At 51.1% G+C, this 20,866-nt stretch overlaps 1 protein-coding gene across 12 annotated transcripts in view; it reads left to right on the top strand.

Annotated features, from left to right (window-relative positions):
* Limk2 (LIM domain kinase 2) overlaps positions 1-20,866 on the top strand; it is a 125,500-nt gene that overhangs the window by 47,422 nt on the left and 57,212 nt on the right. For 5 of the 12 annotated variants that reach the window (XR_010057359.1, XR_595861.4, XR_010057358.1 and 2 more), the window contains 13 exons: positions 2,636-2,771; positions 4,114-4,223; positions 4,740-4,928; positions 6,651-6,756; positions 7,096-7,292; positions 9,943-10,129; positions 11,203-11,289; positions 12,811-12,942; positions 13,134-13,190; positions 14,488-14,553; positions 15,415-15,589; positions 16,126-16,181; positions 16,800-16,957. Coding sequence is in view for 6 of the 12 variants with exons in the window: in XM_006251236.5 (XP_006251298.1) it covers positions 2,636-2,771; positions 4,114-4,223; positions 4,740-4,928; positions 6,651-6,756; positions 7,096-7,292; positions 9,943-10,129; positions 11,203-11,289; positions 12,811-12,942; positions 13,134-13,190; positions 14,488-14,553; positions 15,415-15,589; positions 16,126-16,181; positions 16,800-16,957; positions 19,006-19,150 (1,801 nt within the window). In the remaining 6 variants the exon portion in view is untranslated. 12 annotated transcript variants of the gene reach the window in all.

Raw genomic sequence — 20,866 nt, 5'->3', positions numbered from 1 at the left:
ATTAACTTAAAAAACAAACAAAATACCCTATGCTGGGGCCTGAATGGTGACTCAGTGGGCAAAGACCTCCTGACCAGATTTCAATCCCCAACACAGGTAAAGGTTTGCAAGGAGTTAGCCAACTCCACTGAACTGTCCTCTGACCAGCTCAAGGGCGTGAGCATGCATGCACACACGCGCACATAAACGCATACGCACACGCATGCATGTACGCACGCTAACACGTGCACACATACAGGCACGTACTCACATGCACACGCACACACGCACGCACACCATATGCATGAACCCAATAATAGAAGCTTTGAAGCTCTCTGTGTATCTGCTGGACTGGTGCTGTAACTGAGTTGATAGAGTGCTTGCCCAGCCGTGAAGCTCTGTGCTGTCTGAGCCACTCCTAAATCCATGTGGAATATGCTTAATATGTTATACATATTTGAAACTTTTTCAAAACCAATCACTTCTGGTGGCTTTTGTTTGTTTGTCTGTTTGTTTCTCTACGTAGCACTGGCTATCCCAGCCTTGCTTTATAGATCAGGCTGGCCTCTAACTCACAGAGATCTGCCTGCCCTCTGCCTCCTGAGTACTGGCATTAAAAGCTTTCAACACCATGCCCAGCTTTGTGGTGTCCATTCTCATTCAACCCACTCTCTTTAGTCAGTGCTCTGTTGCTGAGAAGAGATACTACCTTCTCATAAAAGAAACTTAACGGGGTGCTTATAATTTCAGAGGCTTTGTCCATTATTATCATCATGGTGGGAGCACGTTGGAACACACACACACACACGCATACGCATACCATATATATGAACCCAATAATAAATAAGGTTTAAGCTCTGTGTCTGGAGCAGTAGCTGAGAGCTACATCCTGATCCACAGGTGGGAAAAGGGACACTGGACCTGGCTTGTGCTTTTGAAACCTCAAAGTCCACCTCCAGTGACACATTTCCTCCAACAAGAACATACTTCCTAATCCTTCTAATCCTTTCAAACAGCTCCAGTCTGGTGACAAGGTTTCAAACATATGAGACTATAGGGACCATTCTTCCCCAAACCACCACAACCCCCATGCTGAATTTGCCTGAACTTTTTTTTTTAATCTTTTTTGTTTTTTAAAGATTTATTTTTTTATTTTAGGTATGTGAGTACACTGTTGCTATCTTCAGACACACCAGAAGAGGGTATCAGATCCCATTACAGATGGCTGTGAGCCACCATGTGGTTGCTGGGACTTGAACTCAGGACCTCTGGAAGAGCAGTCAGTGCTCTTAACCACTGAGCCATTTCTCCAGCCCTCGCCTGAATTTTTTTTTTAAAATCTTTTTGAGATTTTGTTTTATTGGGGCTGGAGAGATGGCTCAGTGGCTAAAAACATCTGTTGCTCTTGTAGGGGACCTGAGTTCAGTTCCCAGCACCCACGTGGTGGCAGCTCATACCTGTCTGTAACTCCAGGGGCTCTAATACCCCCACACAGACTTACATGCAGGCAAAACACCAATAAATATAAAATAATACAATTTTACTTTATTGTTTTTTGGTTTTTTTTTTCTTTTTCTTATTTCTTTTTTTCGGAGCTGGGGACCGAACCCAGGGCCTTGAACTTGCTAGGCAAGCGCTCTACCACTGAGCTAAATCCCCAACCCCTACTTTATTGTTTTTAACAAATGTAATGTCTATGTGTCGGATCCAAAAAAAAAAGGAAACAAATGGCTAACTGTGGTGCCTATTAGCATACCAGAGTGCACACTGGCCTCCAGGCTCCCTTAACATAGCAACCACCTTTGGTTCTCAGCTCTTCTCACCCCGCCCGTACCCTAACCAACTCCAGCTCATGGGTTTCCCACCCCTGACTTCTCATTCCCTTATAACCCTGCTATTTCAGCTGTGTGCGCTCGCGCTCTCGCTCTCTCTCTCTCGCTCTCTCTCTCTCTCTCTCTCTCTCTCTCTCTCCCCCTCCCTCCCCCTCCCTCTCTCTCCTCTCATATCTTTCTCCTCTCCTTTCACGGCCTCCGTAATGTCTGCTTTGCCTCCCTCAGATGCCTCCATAAAAACCTTCCCCTCAACCATACCTTGGAGAGCGTGTCTTCCGTTTAGACATCTTTATCTGTGTGTAGGTTTGTGCCTGTGCGTGCAGGTCCTATTAGAGCACTGGGTGCTGGGAATAGAACTTGTCCTCTTCGAGAGCAGTGTGTGTTCCCCATGCTGAGCCTGGTGGCGAACTTCTCTAATTGGTGGCTTTGTTTTGCTTTTCATTTTCCCTCCTCAAGAGCACCTTCCCAGTGCTGTGGTAACTTGGTTTTGAAGTGGGGCGATTGAAACATATGGACTTGAGGGATACCTGCACCTCCCACACATAAGTTATATGTGCATTTTTCTAGGAGAGATTTCTTGGGTCTTTGAAGCGTCCGGTGGCCCAGGACTCAAAGCACCTACTCCCAGAGGCAGGCAACACAGCACAGCTGGTTTCTGAGCCTTGTTTGCTCAGGAGCCGTTTTCCTTGGGAGAGCTCGTGTTGTGCTTCCAGCCTGTCTTTGGGAGAAGAAGGGCCTGCCCATTTGTCATTGGACCAGGAGCCAAGGACTGCCTGTGCGGCCTATTCTAGAGATCCAATAGCATTTCCTTTCTGGCCTTGCAGGTGTTCCGAGTGCCAGGAGTCCCTCACCAACTGGTACTATGAGAAGGACGGGAAGCTCTACTGCCACAAGGACTACTGGGCCAAGTTTGGAGAATTCTGCCACGGGTGCTCCCTGCTGATGACAGGGCCAGCCATGGTAAGCCTGCACCTCTGCCCCTCTGTCCACAGTCCCCTGATAGCCCTTCCAGTTCCCCATGACCAGTCATCATCCGGTCTTTTCGTCAGAGAGACGATGTCCTTCATTCAACCATAGGAGTCTACTGAGCCCTTACTAAAGACAGGTCTAGCCTTCCCTCTGTTCTGTGTGGTCCAGAGGACTGACTATCTGTGATGGCTGTAAGTTTGGTCCCCAGTGAGTGAGTTTATTACGTCTATGGCCACCAAAAGTAAGTGCAGGAGTAGTGTAGCAGCTGGTAGGCTGCTACAGACACCACTAGGGCAGCCTCATCAAATCAGAGGCTCACAGACAATCCAGCAGAGCAACTGCAGAACCCCAGTGAGGAAGCCACTACGGTTCCTGATTGAGAGAGTCCTAGGTACAGTCGAGTATCCCCTTAGTTGAAGCATCCAAGTAAAAGAAAGGAACATCAAACCAGGTGCTTACAACGATGCAGCAGAAACTGGCAGAAAGTTGAGACAGAGTCCCTGACTAAGCTTTCTTTCCATGGACGAACGTCAGTGGCTGAACTTCCAACCTCTATAAAAACCCTACTGTGGGTTTTTATATCCTGACATAAACAATCTGTGGAGTGATTTCCCCTCCCGTTCTCAAGGACACAATGTTTTCTTCGTCGGCCATGTTGCCGATGTTCCCTCCCTGTCAGACCTGGGAGAGCAAGCCTACCCCCAGGCAAGGGCTATTGGAAAACACTTTGAGACAAACATGCTCAGGTCCAAAATGGAAGTGGCAGCCCTAGTCCCACAGCCAACTTCTCCAGTGAGTTCATGCAACATCTGACAGATGGGCAGTGCGGTGTGTTATACCTGAAGGCCTTTAGTGCACTGCTGGTGTGAGTGGGTGAACGCCTGAGAACAGTGCAGCGAGATGAAACCTAAAGGACAGGTTGAGAGGAGGATGTTCCTAGGTACAGATCAGAGAATCAGGAGGCAGGAACCAGACTGGGCTGGCAGAGACAGGTATGAGCAGACTAGCCAGCCCTGTGTTGGAGGAACAGTGCACCTTCGTGGTAGGAGCCTCCACTTTGGGGACATGGTCTTATGACTGAGGCCAACAGTTTTCTGTAGTGTTAGAAATGGCAGGAGACATCCCCATCACTTCCGCAGAAGCTCTGCGGCAGGGACCGAGAGGCTGGATTTTTGACTGGGATCTGTAGCTCTGTACTGGGAAAGAGTGGATTCTGGTGGCTGGCGTTAGCACATCCCTGATGATGGTGCTCACCCACATTAATCCCCTCCACTCTCACGGAAGCAGTAGCTCACTCCTTCCCCCCATGGTGTTTCCGTCTGCTCACACACAGGTGGCTGGGGAGTTTAAGTACCACCCAGAGTGCTTTGCCTGCATGAGTTGCAAGGTGATCATCGAGGATGGGGATGCGTACGCCCTGGTGCAGCATGCTACACTCTACTGGTGAGATGTGCCCTGCCACCCTTCACAGTAATAGCAGCCAGGAGTTGGGGCAGGAGCAGCGTGGGTTGGGTGGAGGCAACTGGAGCAGTCTGCCAGACAGCATCACTCTGCCCTGTATGTAGTCCTCCCAGAGAGAGGAGATGGCTGGAAAGTGCCTTCATAGGGGCAGCTCCACATTAAAGGAAAGACTGTAGAGTTGACCTACATCCCCCTATCCAGCTGCTTGGTTAACAAAAGAAGGCAGCCAGGCCAAGGTTCTTACTGGGAGTCAGGCAGAGCAAGAAAACCCAGTCCATCTCACACCTCCAGGCCAGGGTTCTTCCCAGTATTCTCTCTGCTGCTGTCCCAGCTTGTCACCCAAGTCCTAGACTCCTCCCTTTGGACAGCCCATCAAGACTTGTAGCAGAGACAGTAGTGGTGAGGCTGGGTTGCTGCTTCAAGCCCCAGGACACAGTGGTTGCTGGAGGGCGTCCGGGTAGGCCTGCAGGGTCTCGGCTCACTTTGTGTCCTCCTCAGCGGGAAGTGCCACAATGAGGTGGTGCTGGCACCCATGTTTGAAAGACTGTCTACGGAGTCTGTCCAGGACCAGCTGCCCTACTCTGTCACGCTCATCTCCATGCCTGCCACCACCGAGTGCAGACGTGGCTTCTCTGTGTCTGTGGAAAGCGCCTCCTCTAACTATGCCACCACCGTGCAAGTGAAAGAGTAAGTGTTTTGAGAGCCTGGCAGCAGAGGCTCACGGTCAGAACCCACAGGACTTCCTCCTGACCTCCATCACCTTTCTCCTGACCTGGGCTCTTCATGGTTCTCCTGCTCCACTACTTTTCAGGTATTGGGTTTCATGTCTACTGGAAATTATTCGGTCTGATCAGTGTGTATTAATTAACTTGATGGTCATCTGTCATCCCCACCTGTGGTGCTTTGAATAAGATTGACCCCAGAGGCTCATATATTTGAATACATATTGAATATATTTGAAGGTTTAGGGAGTGGTGTTAGGAGGTGTGGCCCTGTTGGAGGAAGTGCGTCACTAAGGGTGGGCTTTGAGGTTTCAGAAACTCAAGCCAGGCCCATGCCACTCTCTTCTTACTGCCTGCAGATCTGGATGTAGAACTCTCAGCTCCCCCTCTCTAGCACATGTCTGCCTGGATGCTGCCATGCTTCCTGTCATGACGACAATGGACTGAACCTCTGAACTATAAGCCAGCCCAATCAAATGTGTTCCTTTATAAGAGTTGATGTGGTCATAGGATCTCCTCACAGTAATAGAAACCCCAAGACACCCTCCAACATAAACTCCAGAAGGACCTCCCTTAGTCAGGGCTGCCGTTAATAGGAAGTTAGTTATTTTATTGGTTGCATTTATGAATGGAGAATGAAGAAAATAGGCCCCAAAGAGGCTAAGATCCTACCTTGGGTCTCATCCAAAGACTAGAGGCGAGACTGCGTCCATGTAATACCAGGCTTCATTTTCTTCCCTTGGGTCTGGGTTGAGGCAGAGCATCATGGCAGGGAGTTTGTGGTGGCTGATAGAGAGGGAGAGAGCCCTGTAAATACTGACTGGGAGGCTGGATGTTAAGTGCAGGTGAGAGGTTACTAGGATTAAGAATTCAGGAGGCAAGATCTAGTCTGTAGTTTCGTTAGATAAGAAGGAAAGGGAATGTGTTTAAGGCAGAGGGAGACCGGATATCTCCAGAGGTGGGTGTCTGATTGTTCAGTGTCGAGAGAGTAGCCCAAGTGGCTGTTCATATGGAGGACCTGACTGGGAAAGTCCAGGAGGTCTATTAAGGGCTTTAAGCATCAAGGTAATATAACCAGATTGGCGTTTGGAAGGACCACTGGTATGAAGGTTAGGTAGGAGAGAGGAAAGCCCAGGGATGTAGAGCTGTTTTTTTTCGTTTTTCTTTTTTTTTTCCGGAGCTGGGGACCGAACTCAGGGCCTTGCGCTTGCTAGGCAAGTGCTCTACCACTGAGCTAAATCCCCAACCCCAGATGTAGAGCTGTTAGGAGGCTCCTTCGGTGATCCAGGAGAGAGAGAGAGAGAGAGAGAGAGAGAGAGAGAGAGAGAGAGAGAGAGAGAGAGAGAGGGAGGGATATTGAGAGAGAGAGAGAGAGATATGTTGGTAACTATGGTGATGAGAGAAGGCAGGATTCTCAGAAGTGGGTAGGGGTTGAAGGGAAAAGGGAAAGGATTTGAGGGAACTCCAAATGGGGACAATGTCCAGGTTTCTGGCTTAGGTCAGTAGGTCAGTGACAGTGCCCTTCCCTGAGAGGAAGCATTCTGGGGTGGGTACTACATTTTGGTTATAGGGTGGCCTCAGGCGTGTGGCCACTGGGGTCTGAGTACTTGGTGAGCTTTACCTATACAAGTGACCAGCTGAGTTTTTAGAATGCTCTCATCCTGCCTTAACTCTTGTCCATCTTTAGGGTCAACCGGATGCACATCAGCCCCAACAACCGAAATGCCATCCACCCCGGGGACCGCATCTTGGAGATCAATGGGACCCCTGTCCGCACTCTCCGAGTAGAAGAGGTACAGTGTGTGTGGGCCTGGTGCACAGAACAGGCCCCTGAAAGATCCGGCTCTGGCCTTTACCTTTTCCCATTCCTGCCAATCTTAACACTGAGCCTGTGACAACCAGTGGCTTTCTGGGCCAACCTAACAGATTTCCAAGGCAGAAGCAATGGGCTGACAGGTGGGGAGATGACAAGGTGCCAATGCCAGACAGAGGCATTGAATGATGACCTCTGGCAGCCAGAGGCTACCTCTAGGCAAATTAAATGGTGGCTCCACTGTGCTAAGACAGTGGGCAGTAGGTAGCTTCAGGTAGGACAGCTTGTGGAAACTGACCTTCCTTGCTGTTGGCCACAGGTGGAGGATGCGATTAACCAGACGAGCCAGACACTTCAACTGCTGATTGAACATGACCCTGTCCCCCAGCGCCTGGACCAGTTACGGCTAGACACCCGGCTTTCTCCCCACATGCAGAGTAGTGGACATACTCTCATGCTCAGCACCTTGGACGCCAAGGAAAATCAGGAGGGAACACTGAGGAGACGTTCTCTGAGGTGCTGCTCCATCCCATCTTTGTCTTGTACCTTGAATATCCCTCAGAGGCTATATTGTCTTTTGGAAGCCAGCAGCCTAGGGAACCAGCAGGCGGGGTCAGGATCCAGTACTGGAGCTGACCTAGCTTCCCTGTGGGACCACCGTTAACAGAGTTTCTGTGTAGATGTGAAAACAGGTGTCTCCAGGTTTCCTTAGAAACCACAGGGTCAGAATCTTGGTGTGGTAGGACATTTCTATAATCCCAGCATGAGCAAGGCTGAGGAGTATCACGAGTTTGAGCTAGCTACAGTTACATAGTGAGACTATCTCAGGAGGCTGAGGCAGGAAGATTGCTATGAGTTCAAGGCCAGCCTGGACAGTAAAATGCTGTCTCACAACAGAGAGGATCAGGCTGGAGATGTGGTCAGACTGCTTGTTAAGCAAACAGGGTAACTCGGACCCCCAGTGCTCATGTAAAAAGCCAGGCATATACATGTTCCTGTAACCCAGCACTGTGGGGAGTGGAGACAGGAGGATTAATGGTACTTGCTGGCTGCCAGCCTAACTCTAAGTCCAGGGAGAGATCTCTGAAGGGAATAAGGTAGGAAGTGGCAGAGAACACCTGATCTCCTCCACTGGCCTCTGCATGTGTGCACGGGTACACATATAGACATCTGCGCAGACACACGTTCTGTCTCTCCCTCTCGAACAATGTGCACAGGTGCACACAAACAAACACACACCAAAACAGAAGATTGGGCTCCATCCATTAAACTTGAGCTAGACTAGAAATTGTTGTAATGCCAACAATCTTTAAAATCCATCATGGAGGAAATGTGGGCTGGAAACAAACAGGACCAAACAAGTATATAAAAAAATTGGTAAAGAAAGTGATGGACAAAAGCCTGGCATTGGTGGCTTTTGTCTTTAATCTCAACACTCGAGAACAGAGACAGGCAGATCTCTAAGTTTGATGTCAGCATGGTCTACACAGTGAGTTCCAGAATAGCCAGAGCTACACAGAGAAACCCTATCTTGAAAAGAAGAGCGGGGGAGGGTATGAACTTACAGGGAAGCATGGCATTTTGGGGGCTTGGTTTTTGTTGTTTTTGTGACAGGATCTTACCATGTACCCGTGGCTGTCCTGGAACTTTAGAACAGGTGTCTTAGGGTTTCACTGCTGTAAAGAGACCATGACCAAGGCAACTCTTATAAGGACAACATTTAACCAGGACTGGCTTACAGGTCAGAGGTACAGTCCATTATTATTAAGGTGGGAGCATGACAGCATCCAGGCAGACATATGGCTGGAGGAGCCCCAAGTTCTACATCTTGTTCCAAAGGCTGCTGTCTTCCAGGCAGCTAGGATGAGGTCTCAAAGCCCACCCCCCTACAGTGGCACAGCTACTCCAACAAGGACACCTCCTAATAGTGCCTCTCCCTAGGCCAAGCATACTCAAACCACCACACCAGGCTAGCGTCAAGCTCACAGAGACCTGCCTGCCTCTGTGTGCTGGGTTAGAGGCCCTGCTGTGTCTCGTCAAACACAGATGTTTTAAGACTTGGGGGACAAACATTGCCATACCCAAAGCCTGCAAAGTGTGTGGAGAGCAACAGCTTGTGTATGAGCCCTGAACAGGCTGCTGCCAGGACAGGGGACAGGTAGGTCCCTGGGTTCTCAGGCAGACATATCTGTAACATGCATTTCCTCCTCTCATACTCTGTACCCTGCTTCTGTGTCTGTGCTGCTGGGTTCTGTAAGAGTTAAGTGCAGCAAAGGACACCAGGTTGTACAGTGCAGGCTCAGCACTCCTTAATGTTACAGGTAGAACTAGGAAGCAGATACTTCACTCCCTGGCTCCGATGAGCAGTCAGTCGGGCTTCTGTTGGAGACACGACCTCCCCACAGATCATTCCCGACTGCCTCTGGGCCTTGGCCAGCATGACTGAGTGAGTAGAGGCAAGGTACCAGAGGGCAGACAGGCTGGAAAAGGGAAGACTGGGTGGCCAGAGAGCTGCTCACATGACTTGAAGAGCCTCTACTTGGAAAGGGCAGCTCATTTTGTGTGTGCTGCGAGCAAGTAAGGTGGCAGCACAGGACAGAGGGTCATTTTTTTTCTTCCATAAGCCAGAATAACAGTCACCAGCGGTAACTGGCTGCTTTTGCAAATGTAAACACAACAGCTTCATTACCATAAACACCATGCATGTCTATTATCTTAAAATGTAAGTGATCCAAGGTGCCATTTGCCCCTTTTGTGGATGGAGTCTGTCTGTCACTGCATGGCACCTTGAATCAAGCAGCCGTGCAGCTGGAAACAGAGAGTTGAAGGCGGCAGATTGCTGCCTGCAGTGCTGTTATGTCCGAGGCCTTGAGAGCTAGCAGACTAATCACCCTGTATATATATGAAGGTCTCAGTCTATCCACCCCCAGCCTGCTTCCCCGCAGTTCTCAGTGCAGGGTAGAATCCATGGAGGCCCACGTGCGGGGCAGACACTTCCCCACGAAGATTCATCTCTAGTCTCCTGATTTCCCATTTGTAATGCGTTTTTACTATGATCACTATAATGACTGCTGTCTGCAGCCCCCACATAGCACATCTGTCTAAAGAACCCCCTCCCCCAGAGGTACCATCCAACCCCAGCCTCCTGTTGTGCCATCATCCTCAGGCGCAGTAACAGCATCTCCAAGTCTCCTGGCCCCAGCTCCCCCAAGGAGCCGCTGCTCCTGAGCCGAGACATCAGTCGCTCAGAGTCCCTTCGCTGCTCCAGCAGCTACTCACAGCAGATCTTCCGGCCCTGTGACCTGATCCACGGGGAGGTCCTGGGGAAGGGCTTCTTCGGACAGGCCATCAAGGTGAGCACAGGAAGCAGTTGCCGCACTCTTTGCTACCACCACCTTCCTTTACCTTTTCTTTCAAAGCTTTATCGTGTGTATGGTGTTTGTGTGGGGACCAGAGGACAACTCTGAGGGGTCCACACTCTCCTACCTTTACGTGGGTTCTGGGATCCAACTCTGGTCATCAGGCTTCAGTGGCAAATTTGCCTGTTGAGCCATCTCCCCAACCCTCTTACCTTTGTACCTTACAGTGCCACACTGCAACCCTATAGGACACCAGCCTCCTTCCTGGCTGTGAGTGATGGTGTCTGAGGTGCCCTTTCTGTCCCTCCAGCCACTGACGAGCAGCATGGCTGCTGTAGTGAGTGGCTCCGGAAGCTCATGTTAGGATCCACGTCCCTGGCCCTCATGCCACCAGTCAGTGAGGGGCGTTAGGTGCCCACAGGCTCTAGGTTGCACGGCATGCTATAAGGTGACGGCTCCTGCTACCCTGGTGAGCCGAGGAACTAATCTTTCTCTCTTTTCTCCTCCTCCTCTGCTGAGAGCTGGGAGGGGGGGTCAGGTAAGCCTTGGGTATCAGCTTTCCAGGCAGCAGGATGGAAGGCTCACCTCTAACCCACCCAGCTCCCTGGTGCATGTCTGCGGCACTGACACCCTATCCCCAGACTCTGTCCACCCAGGGGACTCACTCCTGTGCCAGATGAGCAAAGCCCCTGCTTGGCTTGGCAGCATACTATCCCATCCTTCTCAGTTTCCTTGTTTAGAGCCCTGGCTTTCCCTAACGCATGGCCAGCATTCTAGCAGAGAAGATACACTTCCTTCCTGAGTCCCCTTTGCCCTGTGCTGCTCTCTATGCACCATCTCTGGCTTGTCTGTCTCCAAGGAATGGGAGGACACTGCAAAGAATTTTTTTTCCTTTGCTTTTTCTTCCTTATTTTCTTCCCCCTGGTGCTGGAGGTCAAGCCCAGGACCTTGAGCATGCCAGCCGAGTTCCCTACCATTGAGCTACTCCCTTAGCCCACAGATTGTAACAAACAGAACGCCAGAATTATCTCTGGTGTCTACAGTGTTAACACTTGCCCTTCCTGTAGGTGACTCACAAAGCCACAGGCAAAGTGATGGTCATGAAGGAGTTAATTCGCTGTGATGAGGAAACCCAGAAGACTTTCCTGACTGAGGTAAGACATGGGGTTGGACTTTCCGTCAGCCCTATACTGGAGGGGCTGAAACAAGAGGATCATGTGACCCCAGAGTGAACCCAGGCAGATGTGGCAACACAGTGAGACCCCGTTCAGAAAAGAAAGTAAAATAGGGTTTTGTTTTTGTTTTTGTTTTTGTTTTTTTCCAAAAGAAAACTTGCTAGCAGACCTCGTGGCCCAGTCCGGTCACGCCTGTTCAAGGACTGGAAGTTCAAGGCTAGGCTAGGCAGTGTAATGAGGCTTAAAACAAAGTAAACCTGGGGAGCTGGAGGAATGGCTCAGCAGGTAAGAGCATGTACGCTCATGCAGAGGACCTGGGTTCTGTCCTCAGCACCCACAGTGGCTCACAACCATCCACAGCTCCAGCTCTGACGCCCACACTGACCTGTGCCAGCACCAGGCACACACGGGGCTCACACGGGCTCACACAGGCACACACGGGGCTCACACGGGCACACACGGGGCACATACGTACATGGAGCCGAACACTCATACTCATAAAATAAATTATGGATAAATAAATAAGGGTTGAGCTAGGGAATAACCCAGTAATACAGAGCCTGCACAGCCTGCACCAGGCACTGTGTTCAACCAAAAGACAGGAGGGAGAGAGAAAGAACAATAATTGGGGGCAGTGGGGTGGGGGCGGAGAAAAGGTGAAGAAAACAAGAAATCTCGCATCAGCCACCATTTTATTATTAAGAAATCCCTGTTTATTTGGTCTCAGTCTTTTAAGTTTCATTGTTGTTGTTATTATTGACTTTTTATGTGTATGGGTGTTTGGTCTGCATGTACATCTGCATACCAGAGGAGGCCCTGGGACTAGAGTTATAGGTAGTTGCGAGCAGTCATGTGGGTGGCCGTGAGTAGACCCAGGTCCTCTGAAGAGCAGCCAGTGCTCTGACACTTTGAGCCATCCCCCCAGCCCTCAGCCATTATCTTAAACCCAGGGAGAGATTCTGGTGTGGTAACACACACCTTTAATCTCAGCACCCTCAGAGGCAGGTGGATCTCTGAGTTCAAGGCCAGCCTTGGCTACATGGTGAGCTCCAGGCCAGCCAAGGATATTAGAAAGACCTTGTCCTTAAGAATAAGAGAGGAAGGAAAGCAGAGGGGATGGAGGAGAAAAAGAGAGAAAACAACCAAGGGAAAGACCCCGAAATTACAGTGCACCTGTTAAGTGCACACTCACTGCAGACACTGCAGGCCAGGCTAAGGCGGGATTCGGGTTACAGAGGTGATGGTATGACCATAGCAGTTTAATTTATGCTGTTATGGTCGCCACAGACACCCTGAAGTGGGGCTCCAGGGGCAGACGCGCCGTCCCATGAACATCTCATTTGCACTGCCTCTGGATCACTGAGGCAGCTGCAGTGGCAATGAGGTGCTTCCTGCTCTGCACTCCCACCTGGCTCCCTAGAACCCGTTCTAGAAAGTTAGGGCCCAGTGTGCCAAACCCATGAAGTGGGGGCTGTCCTCATTTTGTCCCCCCCCACCCAGGTGAAAGTGATGCGAAGCCTGGACCACCCTAACGTGCTTAAGTTCATCGGGGTCCTGTACAAGGACAAGAAGCTGAATCTGCTGACAGAGTACATTGAGGGGGGCACCCTGAAGGACTTTCTGCGCAATGTGGTGAGCACGTGACCACAGTCGTGGAGGGAGAGCTTGTTGGGTGCTCAGGAACCTCAAGGGTTAGAGGGACCTTGTTTGCCCTCAATGGTGTGTACTGGGAGGGACTGGAGGGCTTCCACAGCACACATGCCGGCCACTAGAACCTACCAAAAGCTGTAAGGGCTCCTCACAGACATTCTCCTACCCTGCAGGACCCGTTTCCCTGGCAACAGAAGGTCAGGTTTGCCAAAGGCATCGCTTCCGGAATGGTGAGTCCTACCCAACAACCTCACGCATGTGTACAGTGAGGTGCAGGGATCGCAGGCTGCTGGGGAAGGCAGATGCCCATCCCGGGGCTGGGACACTCAGCAGCTGCCTACTGAGTTTCTTTCAATGCCAAGGAACTGTTGGCTCAAAACTCTCTTTCAGAGTACAATTCTATTCTCAAAGGATTCCAAATCCCCTTAACACCAAATGGCATGAACAAGGCAAACTGTAGCTCAGGTCTGTGGGACCTTACTGCCCACAAAATGAGGAGAAGGGGGAGAACACGAATTCTAGATGAACTCAGGAGAAGCCAGTACATTCAGGTCCTATTGAGCGCATTGTGGGAATGAGTCTAGCTGTCCTCACAGCTGACGGGTGCTAATGAAGTGACTATTCCACACAGCGGGGAGGGAGGGGCTGCACCCCACCTCTCCTTCCTCCAGTAACCGTGGTTTACAGGGAAGAAGTGAGGTAGAAAAGGAAAGGGCTGGGTCCTGGGCTTGTCAGTTCTCGGGTGGTCACCCAGCTCTAAAGAGAACAGGGCAGACAAGAGCAGTGCAGGCAGGAAGGGAAATGGTAGCACACAGGGGTCTCAGGAAAAAAGGGGTACATGGGAGATATAGACAGCCTTTGAGGAGGGGTGGGTAGACAGCCAGGCCATGTGTTTCAGCCATAGGAAAAGCTCTGTGGGCTTAGGAACAGTGAAGCAGTAGTACAGGGTAGGAAAGGGGGCAGTGTCACCCTCCACAGCTACAGGGAAAGGAAAGCCTAAGAAAGTAGCTCCTAAGAGTGACACGGGAATGTCTAGTAAAAATAGTTTAGAAATGGCTGGACAGGAAGAGGGAGGGGCTGAAGTACAGACAGAGGAGGAGGGCGTCTCAGGGGAGGTGAGTCAGGAGGTCATTTCTTCCCCACCAGGCAGGAAGATCCAAAGTAGCAGAAGCCAGACCCTGGAGGAGGAGGGAGGAACAGTGTGTTTGAGGGCGCTCACTTTAGATTGCCTCAATCTAAGTAAAGGATGAGGGACTCAGGGGCCAGCAGGGCTGGAGACTGTTGGGAAAACCTGGGCAGGAGTTGGCAGTTATCCGTTGGAGTTAGGATACAAGCTGTGGCTTAGGGGTAGGGATGGGAAGCTAAACAGGCTTGGCCTAGAAGACTGGAGTAGCTGGGTGTTGGGGGAGGGGAAGCTGGGTGGGCGTGGCCTGGGAACAGGCTCCATGGGTGGGCGTGGCCTGGGAATAGACTCCATGGGTGGGCGTGGCCTGGGAACAGGCTCCATGGCTCTGGCTTCTGTTGCAGGCTTATTTACACTCCATGTGCATCATCCACCGAGATCTGAACTCGCACAACTGTCTCATCAAATTGGTACGTCCCGCTGGGCTGGCCTGAGCTGCATGGGGCTATCCCTCTGGCTTCAGACCAGACACCACCTATGGGCTTCTATTTTGGGCGCTCGGCTACCTCAAGTGCCTTTTGCCACCCCCATCTTATGGAGGCTCTCAGACACACACATACAGGAACGATTTCACCTCCCTCCCCAGGAGCAGCCCTTGAAGTGATTATTATTAGAAGGGATTAGCTTCCCTGTCTGGCAGGCAGAAGGCCCTGGGCTCAATCCCCTACACTGATTTGGTGGGGCAGGAGTCTAGGTGTGGATGGGGGCTGAATTCCTTGTCTGTGGAGCTCTTGCCCTGTAGCAGGCCCTCAGACAGTCTGCTGATCCCACTTTACAACATGGACGACGGGCTGCAGGGTCTTTGATCCACACAGCCAGCACGAGGCCAGCGTTCCTCACACAGCCCTCAGATACAGTTGTTCCAGTGTTGTCTCCTGCCACTGCAACCCCCCTTCCTGCTACTGCCTCCCTAGCTCTCCCCTGTCCTTTACTGCCTTTTCTCTTAACCTATTCTGGCCACAAGTCCTTGTTAAGAACAAGACAAAGGGCTGAAGAGAGACAAGAAATCCTTACCCACCTGAGCTGCGCTCTGCAGGTCACTTCCCTGAGGCTCCTCCCCTGTTAGTTGGGGTCTGCTGTGGACAGATATCAGACTGACAAAAAACTCAGAGGCCCAGCCACCGCTTCTCAGTAGAGCTTTCTGGGGTGACTCTCCCCTGCTTTGTAACTTCACTCCCCTTGAAGGTGGTCTCCCTTGCCTATGCCCACACCCCAGGGACAAGTTAGAGAAGCCCACACCCTAGGTCCTGACCTGGCGCTTGTCCTCCCAGGACAAGACGGTGGTGGTAGCAGACTTCGGGCTGTCACGTCTCATAGTGGAAGAGAGGAAAAGGCCTCCAGTAGAGAAGGCCGCCACCAAGAAACGCACCTTACGCAAGAGTGATCGCAAGAAGCGCTACACTGTGGTGGGAAACCCCTACTGGATGGCCCCTGAGATGCTGAATGGTAAGTTCTGAATGCCTGGAGGGAAAAGAGCCAGAGAGAAGACAGCACCTATGTCTTAAAAAGAGTGCTGTAAGCTGGGAAGCATGTGACAGGAGCAGACACTCAGAGAGAGGGGGTGGGCGATCTTTCGGGCTTGGCCAAGTCAGGCCTCATAGACTTCTTTCCCAAACAGCTGGGAACAGCAACATGCCATCCTGGGTGGCAGGTGAGCTCTGAGGATCTTTTGTCTCCAAATGGCCCGGGCTGTTCAGAGCCCTAACCTAAGCCTCCCCTCTCTCCAGATCAAGAACTGAAGTATGCTGCCCCCTGGTGGATGCTGGCTAGTATTCTTGAAAAGCAGTGGGTTGCCTGCTAACCCTGGCTGATGGTCCAAGTCTGGATGAGCCTGAGCCTGGCTGCAGTTCTTTGTGACACACAGTCGATGGCCACCCTGGGCACCTTTAGGGCTGTTGCAGCCCTAATTCTTGGCTCTTGACTTGGCTTGATCCAAGATCCAAAGAGACTTAACCTGACAGTCACTTTCCTCTCTTCCCAAGGCAAGAGCTACGATGAGACTGTGGATGTCTTCTCTTTTGGGATTGTTCTCTGTGAGGTAAGCTCTGGCTCAGACACCCGAGGAGTCCTGCCTCCCTGAGGTCTGGGTTTCTCTCCTACCAGTGAACAGTTTGCCACAAAACCAGTGGCATAGCCAGTATCTCTCAAAGCTCTGAGTCAAGTTAGACACATTGAAAACCTTTTCTCACTCCTACAAAATTATGAGGGAGAGACACACAATGGTTAGAATAATCGAAATATTTTACAAAGTTGATTTCTTTAGTAGATTGCAATAAAATATTTGTCATCTACAGAAAATTAAAATGATGCCAGCCAGAGGGTCTCAGATATCAAACAAACCCAGCCCTTCACCTCGTAGAGCCTTGCCCTGATAGAGAACATAGCTACAAAGGGACGTGGGCAGGTAGGGTATGTGGAAGCTTCTAGCTTTCAATACCAGTTACCAACATTGCTTCCACTGCAGAGAGGACTCGTCTAAACCCTCTAAGTATCCAGACGCTCAGTGTAGAGAAGTCTGGATTAGCCTGGTAAGGAGAGGCGGTCACAGGGCTGCCCTCTAACAGAGTTTTGCTACCATGCATATCTGTCTACAAGAGCATCCCTTTCTATCTGTGGCCTCTGTAGGCCTTCCTGACCAGCCATCTTCTTCCCTCAGATCATTGGGCAGGTATATGCTGATCCCGACTGCCTTCCCCGCACACTGGACTTCGGCCTCAACGTAAAGCTTTTCTGGGAGAAGTTTGTCCCAACAGACTGTCCCCCAGCCTTCTTCCCCCTGGCTGCTATCTGCTGCAAACTGGAGCCTGAGAGCAGGTTGGTGTCTCCGCCCTTTCTCCCACCTTCTAGCCCTCCGGCCCCGAGACGCTTGCTTTAGGTCATGCCCCTCCTGGACAAGCAGTAGAATCCCTGAGCTCCTGACAGCTCTGGCTTGCCACCTTAGGGAAAGAGGTAGCACAGAAGCAAGGGGCTGGACAAGATGGAATCACAGGCATTAAAAGCAGTGGGGGGTGGGGGTGGGTTGGGGATTTAGCTCAGTGGTAGAGCACTTGCCTAGGAAGCGCAAGGCCCTGGGTTCGGTCCCCAGCTCCGGAAAAAAAAACAGTGGGGGTTTTTGTTTTGTTTTCTAAGGAAAATCTGGACGAAGCATGTGGACCCATTGATAGAATGTGTGAGATGAATGGGGCTATGGGTTCAGTCCTCAGCTCCCGGGGCGGCCAACAAAAGACAATTACAGGGACTGGTGGTGTGTCTCAGGAATAGAGGGTGCTTGCCTGGTAAATGCCAGGTCCTGGGTTGCACCTTTAGCAAGCACACACACAGATGCTCCACTCACCCACACACCCTCAAAGCATAACGTGATTAATTTTATATCGTGACCTTTATCTAAAAAAAATGCTTATAACTCTTAAAATAGGGTCTGGGGATGTAACTCAGTACTGTACTTGGCTAGACTGCATGAAGCCTTGGGTTTGATCCCTGTCATTGTAAAAACTGGGCATGAAGATAATCTGAAGTCACAATTTGGGAGTCCTTAGGAGGGGGCGTCAGAAGTTCAAGACCAGCAGGCGTGGTGGCGCACACCTTTAACCCCAGGACTTGGGGAGCAGGGGCAGGTAGATCTCTGTGAGTTCAAGACTAGCCTGGTCCATAGAAAGTTCCAGGATAGCCAGGACTACATAGTGAGACCCTGACTAAAAAGCGGAGTGGGAATATCACTCAGTGATACAGCACTTGCCTAGAATGTTCAAGGCCCTGGGTTCTATCCTCAGCACCACATAGGCAGCTACATCCCCCACCCACCCACCCAGCACACACAGGAAAAGATGCTACCTAGGGAATGACCATGGGGCTTGTAGACAAAGCACCTAATTTCAGATAATAGAAATAGACTTAGAAGCCATCTTAGTTACTTTTCTGTTGCCATGACAAAACACCAATAGCAAGATAATTTGTAAAAGGCGTTTAATTTGGGATTGCTTACGGTTTTTGTTTTGGGTTTTTTTTTTTAATTTATTTATTTAATGTATATGAGTACACTGTCGCTGTCTTCAGACGCACCAGAAGAGGACATCAGATCCCATTACAGATGGTTGTGAGCCACCATGTGGTTGCTGGGAATTGAACTCAGGACCTCTGGAAGAACAGTCAGTGCTCTTAACCGCTGAGCCATCTCTCCAGCCCTGCTTACGGTTTCGGATGTTGAGTCAGTCATCATCTCAGGCAGGGGAGCATGGCGGCAGGAGGCATTATCTGATCCTCAGGCAGGGTCTGGCATGGCCTTTTGAATCCTCAAAGCCTATACCAGTGGCACACCTACCCCAAAAAGCCAGATGTCCTAATCCTTCCCCAACAGTTCCATCCCATAAGCCTATGGGTACCATTCTCCCTCAAGCCACCACAGGAGCTCTCACCTAACATAGGACAGGGCTCAAATTAGACGTATACTTGAAGATGACCTTGAACTTCTGACCCTCTTGCTTCTACCTTCTACGTGCTAGGATGACAGGCATGCACCAACACGGCCGGTAACTATGCTGAGATTGAATTCAGGGCTTTGGCTGGTAGGCGGGCACCGTTCCGACTGGGCCGTATCCCCAGCGCCCGAGCTTTCTTTTTAGTAAGTGTAGAAACCCAATCCTGACCTTTGCTTGTTGTCATCGCCCTAAGACGTCTTTGGATGTTTTTGCCTGAAGCCATGATCTCTAGCCAGACTTGTCACAGTGTTACCTCGCACATGCGTATTTATAGCAAGAGGGTAGAGGGTTTGCCTGAGGTGGTGGACCCTGGAAATGGGAGACAGCCTCGTGCCCATCCCTCCCACGCGCTCACTCTCTGCCGTTGTCCATCCCTCCTCCCTGTAGACCGGCATTCTCAAAGCTGGAGGACTCATTCGAGGCGCTCTCCCTGTTCTTGGGAGAGTTGGCCATCCCACTGCCAGCAGAGCTGGAAGAGCTGGACCACACTGTGAGCATGGAGTATGGCCTAACCCGGGACTCGCCACCCTAGCCCTGGTCCATCCCCCTGCAGGGGGACATTCCACAGCCAGCATTGCCCCCTCTGCGCCCTGTCCTCGCTGTGAGCGAGCAAGCGGGACTGCCTAGGCTTCCTGTGGATTGACGGCTTGCTTAGAAGCAGAACAAGCCATCCCTACCTCCCCAGGAGGCACTTGGGTGCAGGGAAGCAATTCTCCACAGGTTTGGGCCTAGTTTCTGTCTGTAAATCCAACACTCACCTGAAAGCTGTGAAGAGGATAAAAGCCTGGATTCTAGACCAAGAGTCTGTTACTGGGGACCGCCCGGGACCTCTGGACTGAGATGCCGGGAGCCTGTAGCTTTACACTAACCTACACGGCCTGGGCCCGCCGGGCCGGATGAGTGGACTGGCCTGAGGGCCTCTGGTTCAGCAAGGTGCAGGACTTGAAGCGATAGTATGAGTTTCAGAAACGGGGCCGTCAAAACGTGTGAAATGACAGAGCGGTTTCTCCTTCCATCCTAGCCATGCCCTTTGGAGCAGGTTTTGAAGAGTCTTAGTAGTGGTAAAACCTACAGGATCCAAAAAAAAAGGACTGGTTTCTGCTCAGCAGCCCAGGGACCACATCAGTGTGTGGGGAATTTCCACTTCAGCACCCTGTCTCAACAAGCAGTCTCAAAAACACCAAAGAAGGTGGGGCTGGAAAGAAAGCGGCCCTGCCGCCTAAAAGCCCCACACCCAGGCTGGTGGGCTCAGTCAGAAACTTAAGGTGTTGCCTAACAATAGATGGGTTCTGGATGCCAGTGTGGTTTGCCTCAGACTTTGGGCCTAAGCAGGGAGAAGGGGGTCCCATTAATTTCTTTGCACCCTTGTGGCAGCTACTGCATATCCTCTAGGATGTCTGGTCCAGGCAGCAACTTGGGACAGGCATTGGTGGCTGCTGAGTCCCAAACTGAGATATGAAGAGAGCTCCCTGAGCTGGACCTTGTAGAGTCTACCTCTGTTGTGCTGGTCCAGCTTACTTCCTGAGCCACACTCGAGGGCCGTGGGCATGGGAAACTCTAGGGGCACTTTCCACCCCTGGCTACCAGGTGTCCAGGGACTCCGTAGCTCACCAAGGTTCGCCATCTCCTAAGTGGGAGCTCACATCATATTTAACACATTGGGAATGGGTTTGGTTATAAATACGTGTGAGGGTTTGTGCTGGTGGGGGGATCCGGGGAGAGTGGCTGCTCTTATTAGCTTTTATCTGTGGGGTGATATGTGAAATATTTTGTACATAGACAAGATGAATTATGGGATGGGAAGTCTTTGGCCACTTTACTTGCTGTGTAGACTGTACTTGTGTGTGGAGTTTGCAAACGTGCCGCAGAGGGAATCCTGAACTCCCGACATCAGTGTGGTTCAGCGTCCTGCGGCGAATTATGCACGCGCTGTCCCCAGCGAGTGTGGGAGTGGTGGGCCTGCACTGGGCCATGAGGCAGACTAAATAAATTAAGCAGTTAACAGAGCAATGGCAGAGTGCAAACGTGACTTAGAACCTGACTTAAATGTGGAGGAGAGTGGGGCAGATAATTCCTGTCTGGCGGAGGACCGGGGCTTGCTTCGCAGCACCCACATGGCTCTCTACCATCTGGACCTCCAGTTTCAGGGGTGCTCTACCTCCTCTCACCTCTGTGGGCTCCTGCACACACACGGCACACATTCATGCTCTTGGGCACATGCATTCGCATTTTCAGATGTTTTAAAGAA

The sequence above is a fragment of the Rattus norvegicus genome, chromosome 14 (genome assembly GCF_036323735.1).
Source record: "Rattus norvegicus strain BN/NHsdMcwi chromosome 14, GRCr8, whole genome shotgun sequence".
In the NCBI taxonomy this organism is placed as follows: domain Eukaryota; kingdom Metazoa; phylum Chordata; class Mammalia; order Rodentia; family Muridae; genus Rattus; species Rattus norvegicus.
The sequence above is the reverse complement of the archived record's forward strand: the minus strand, read 5'-3'. Positions and strand labels throughout refer to the sequence as shown.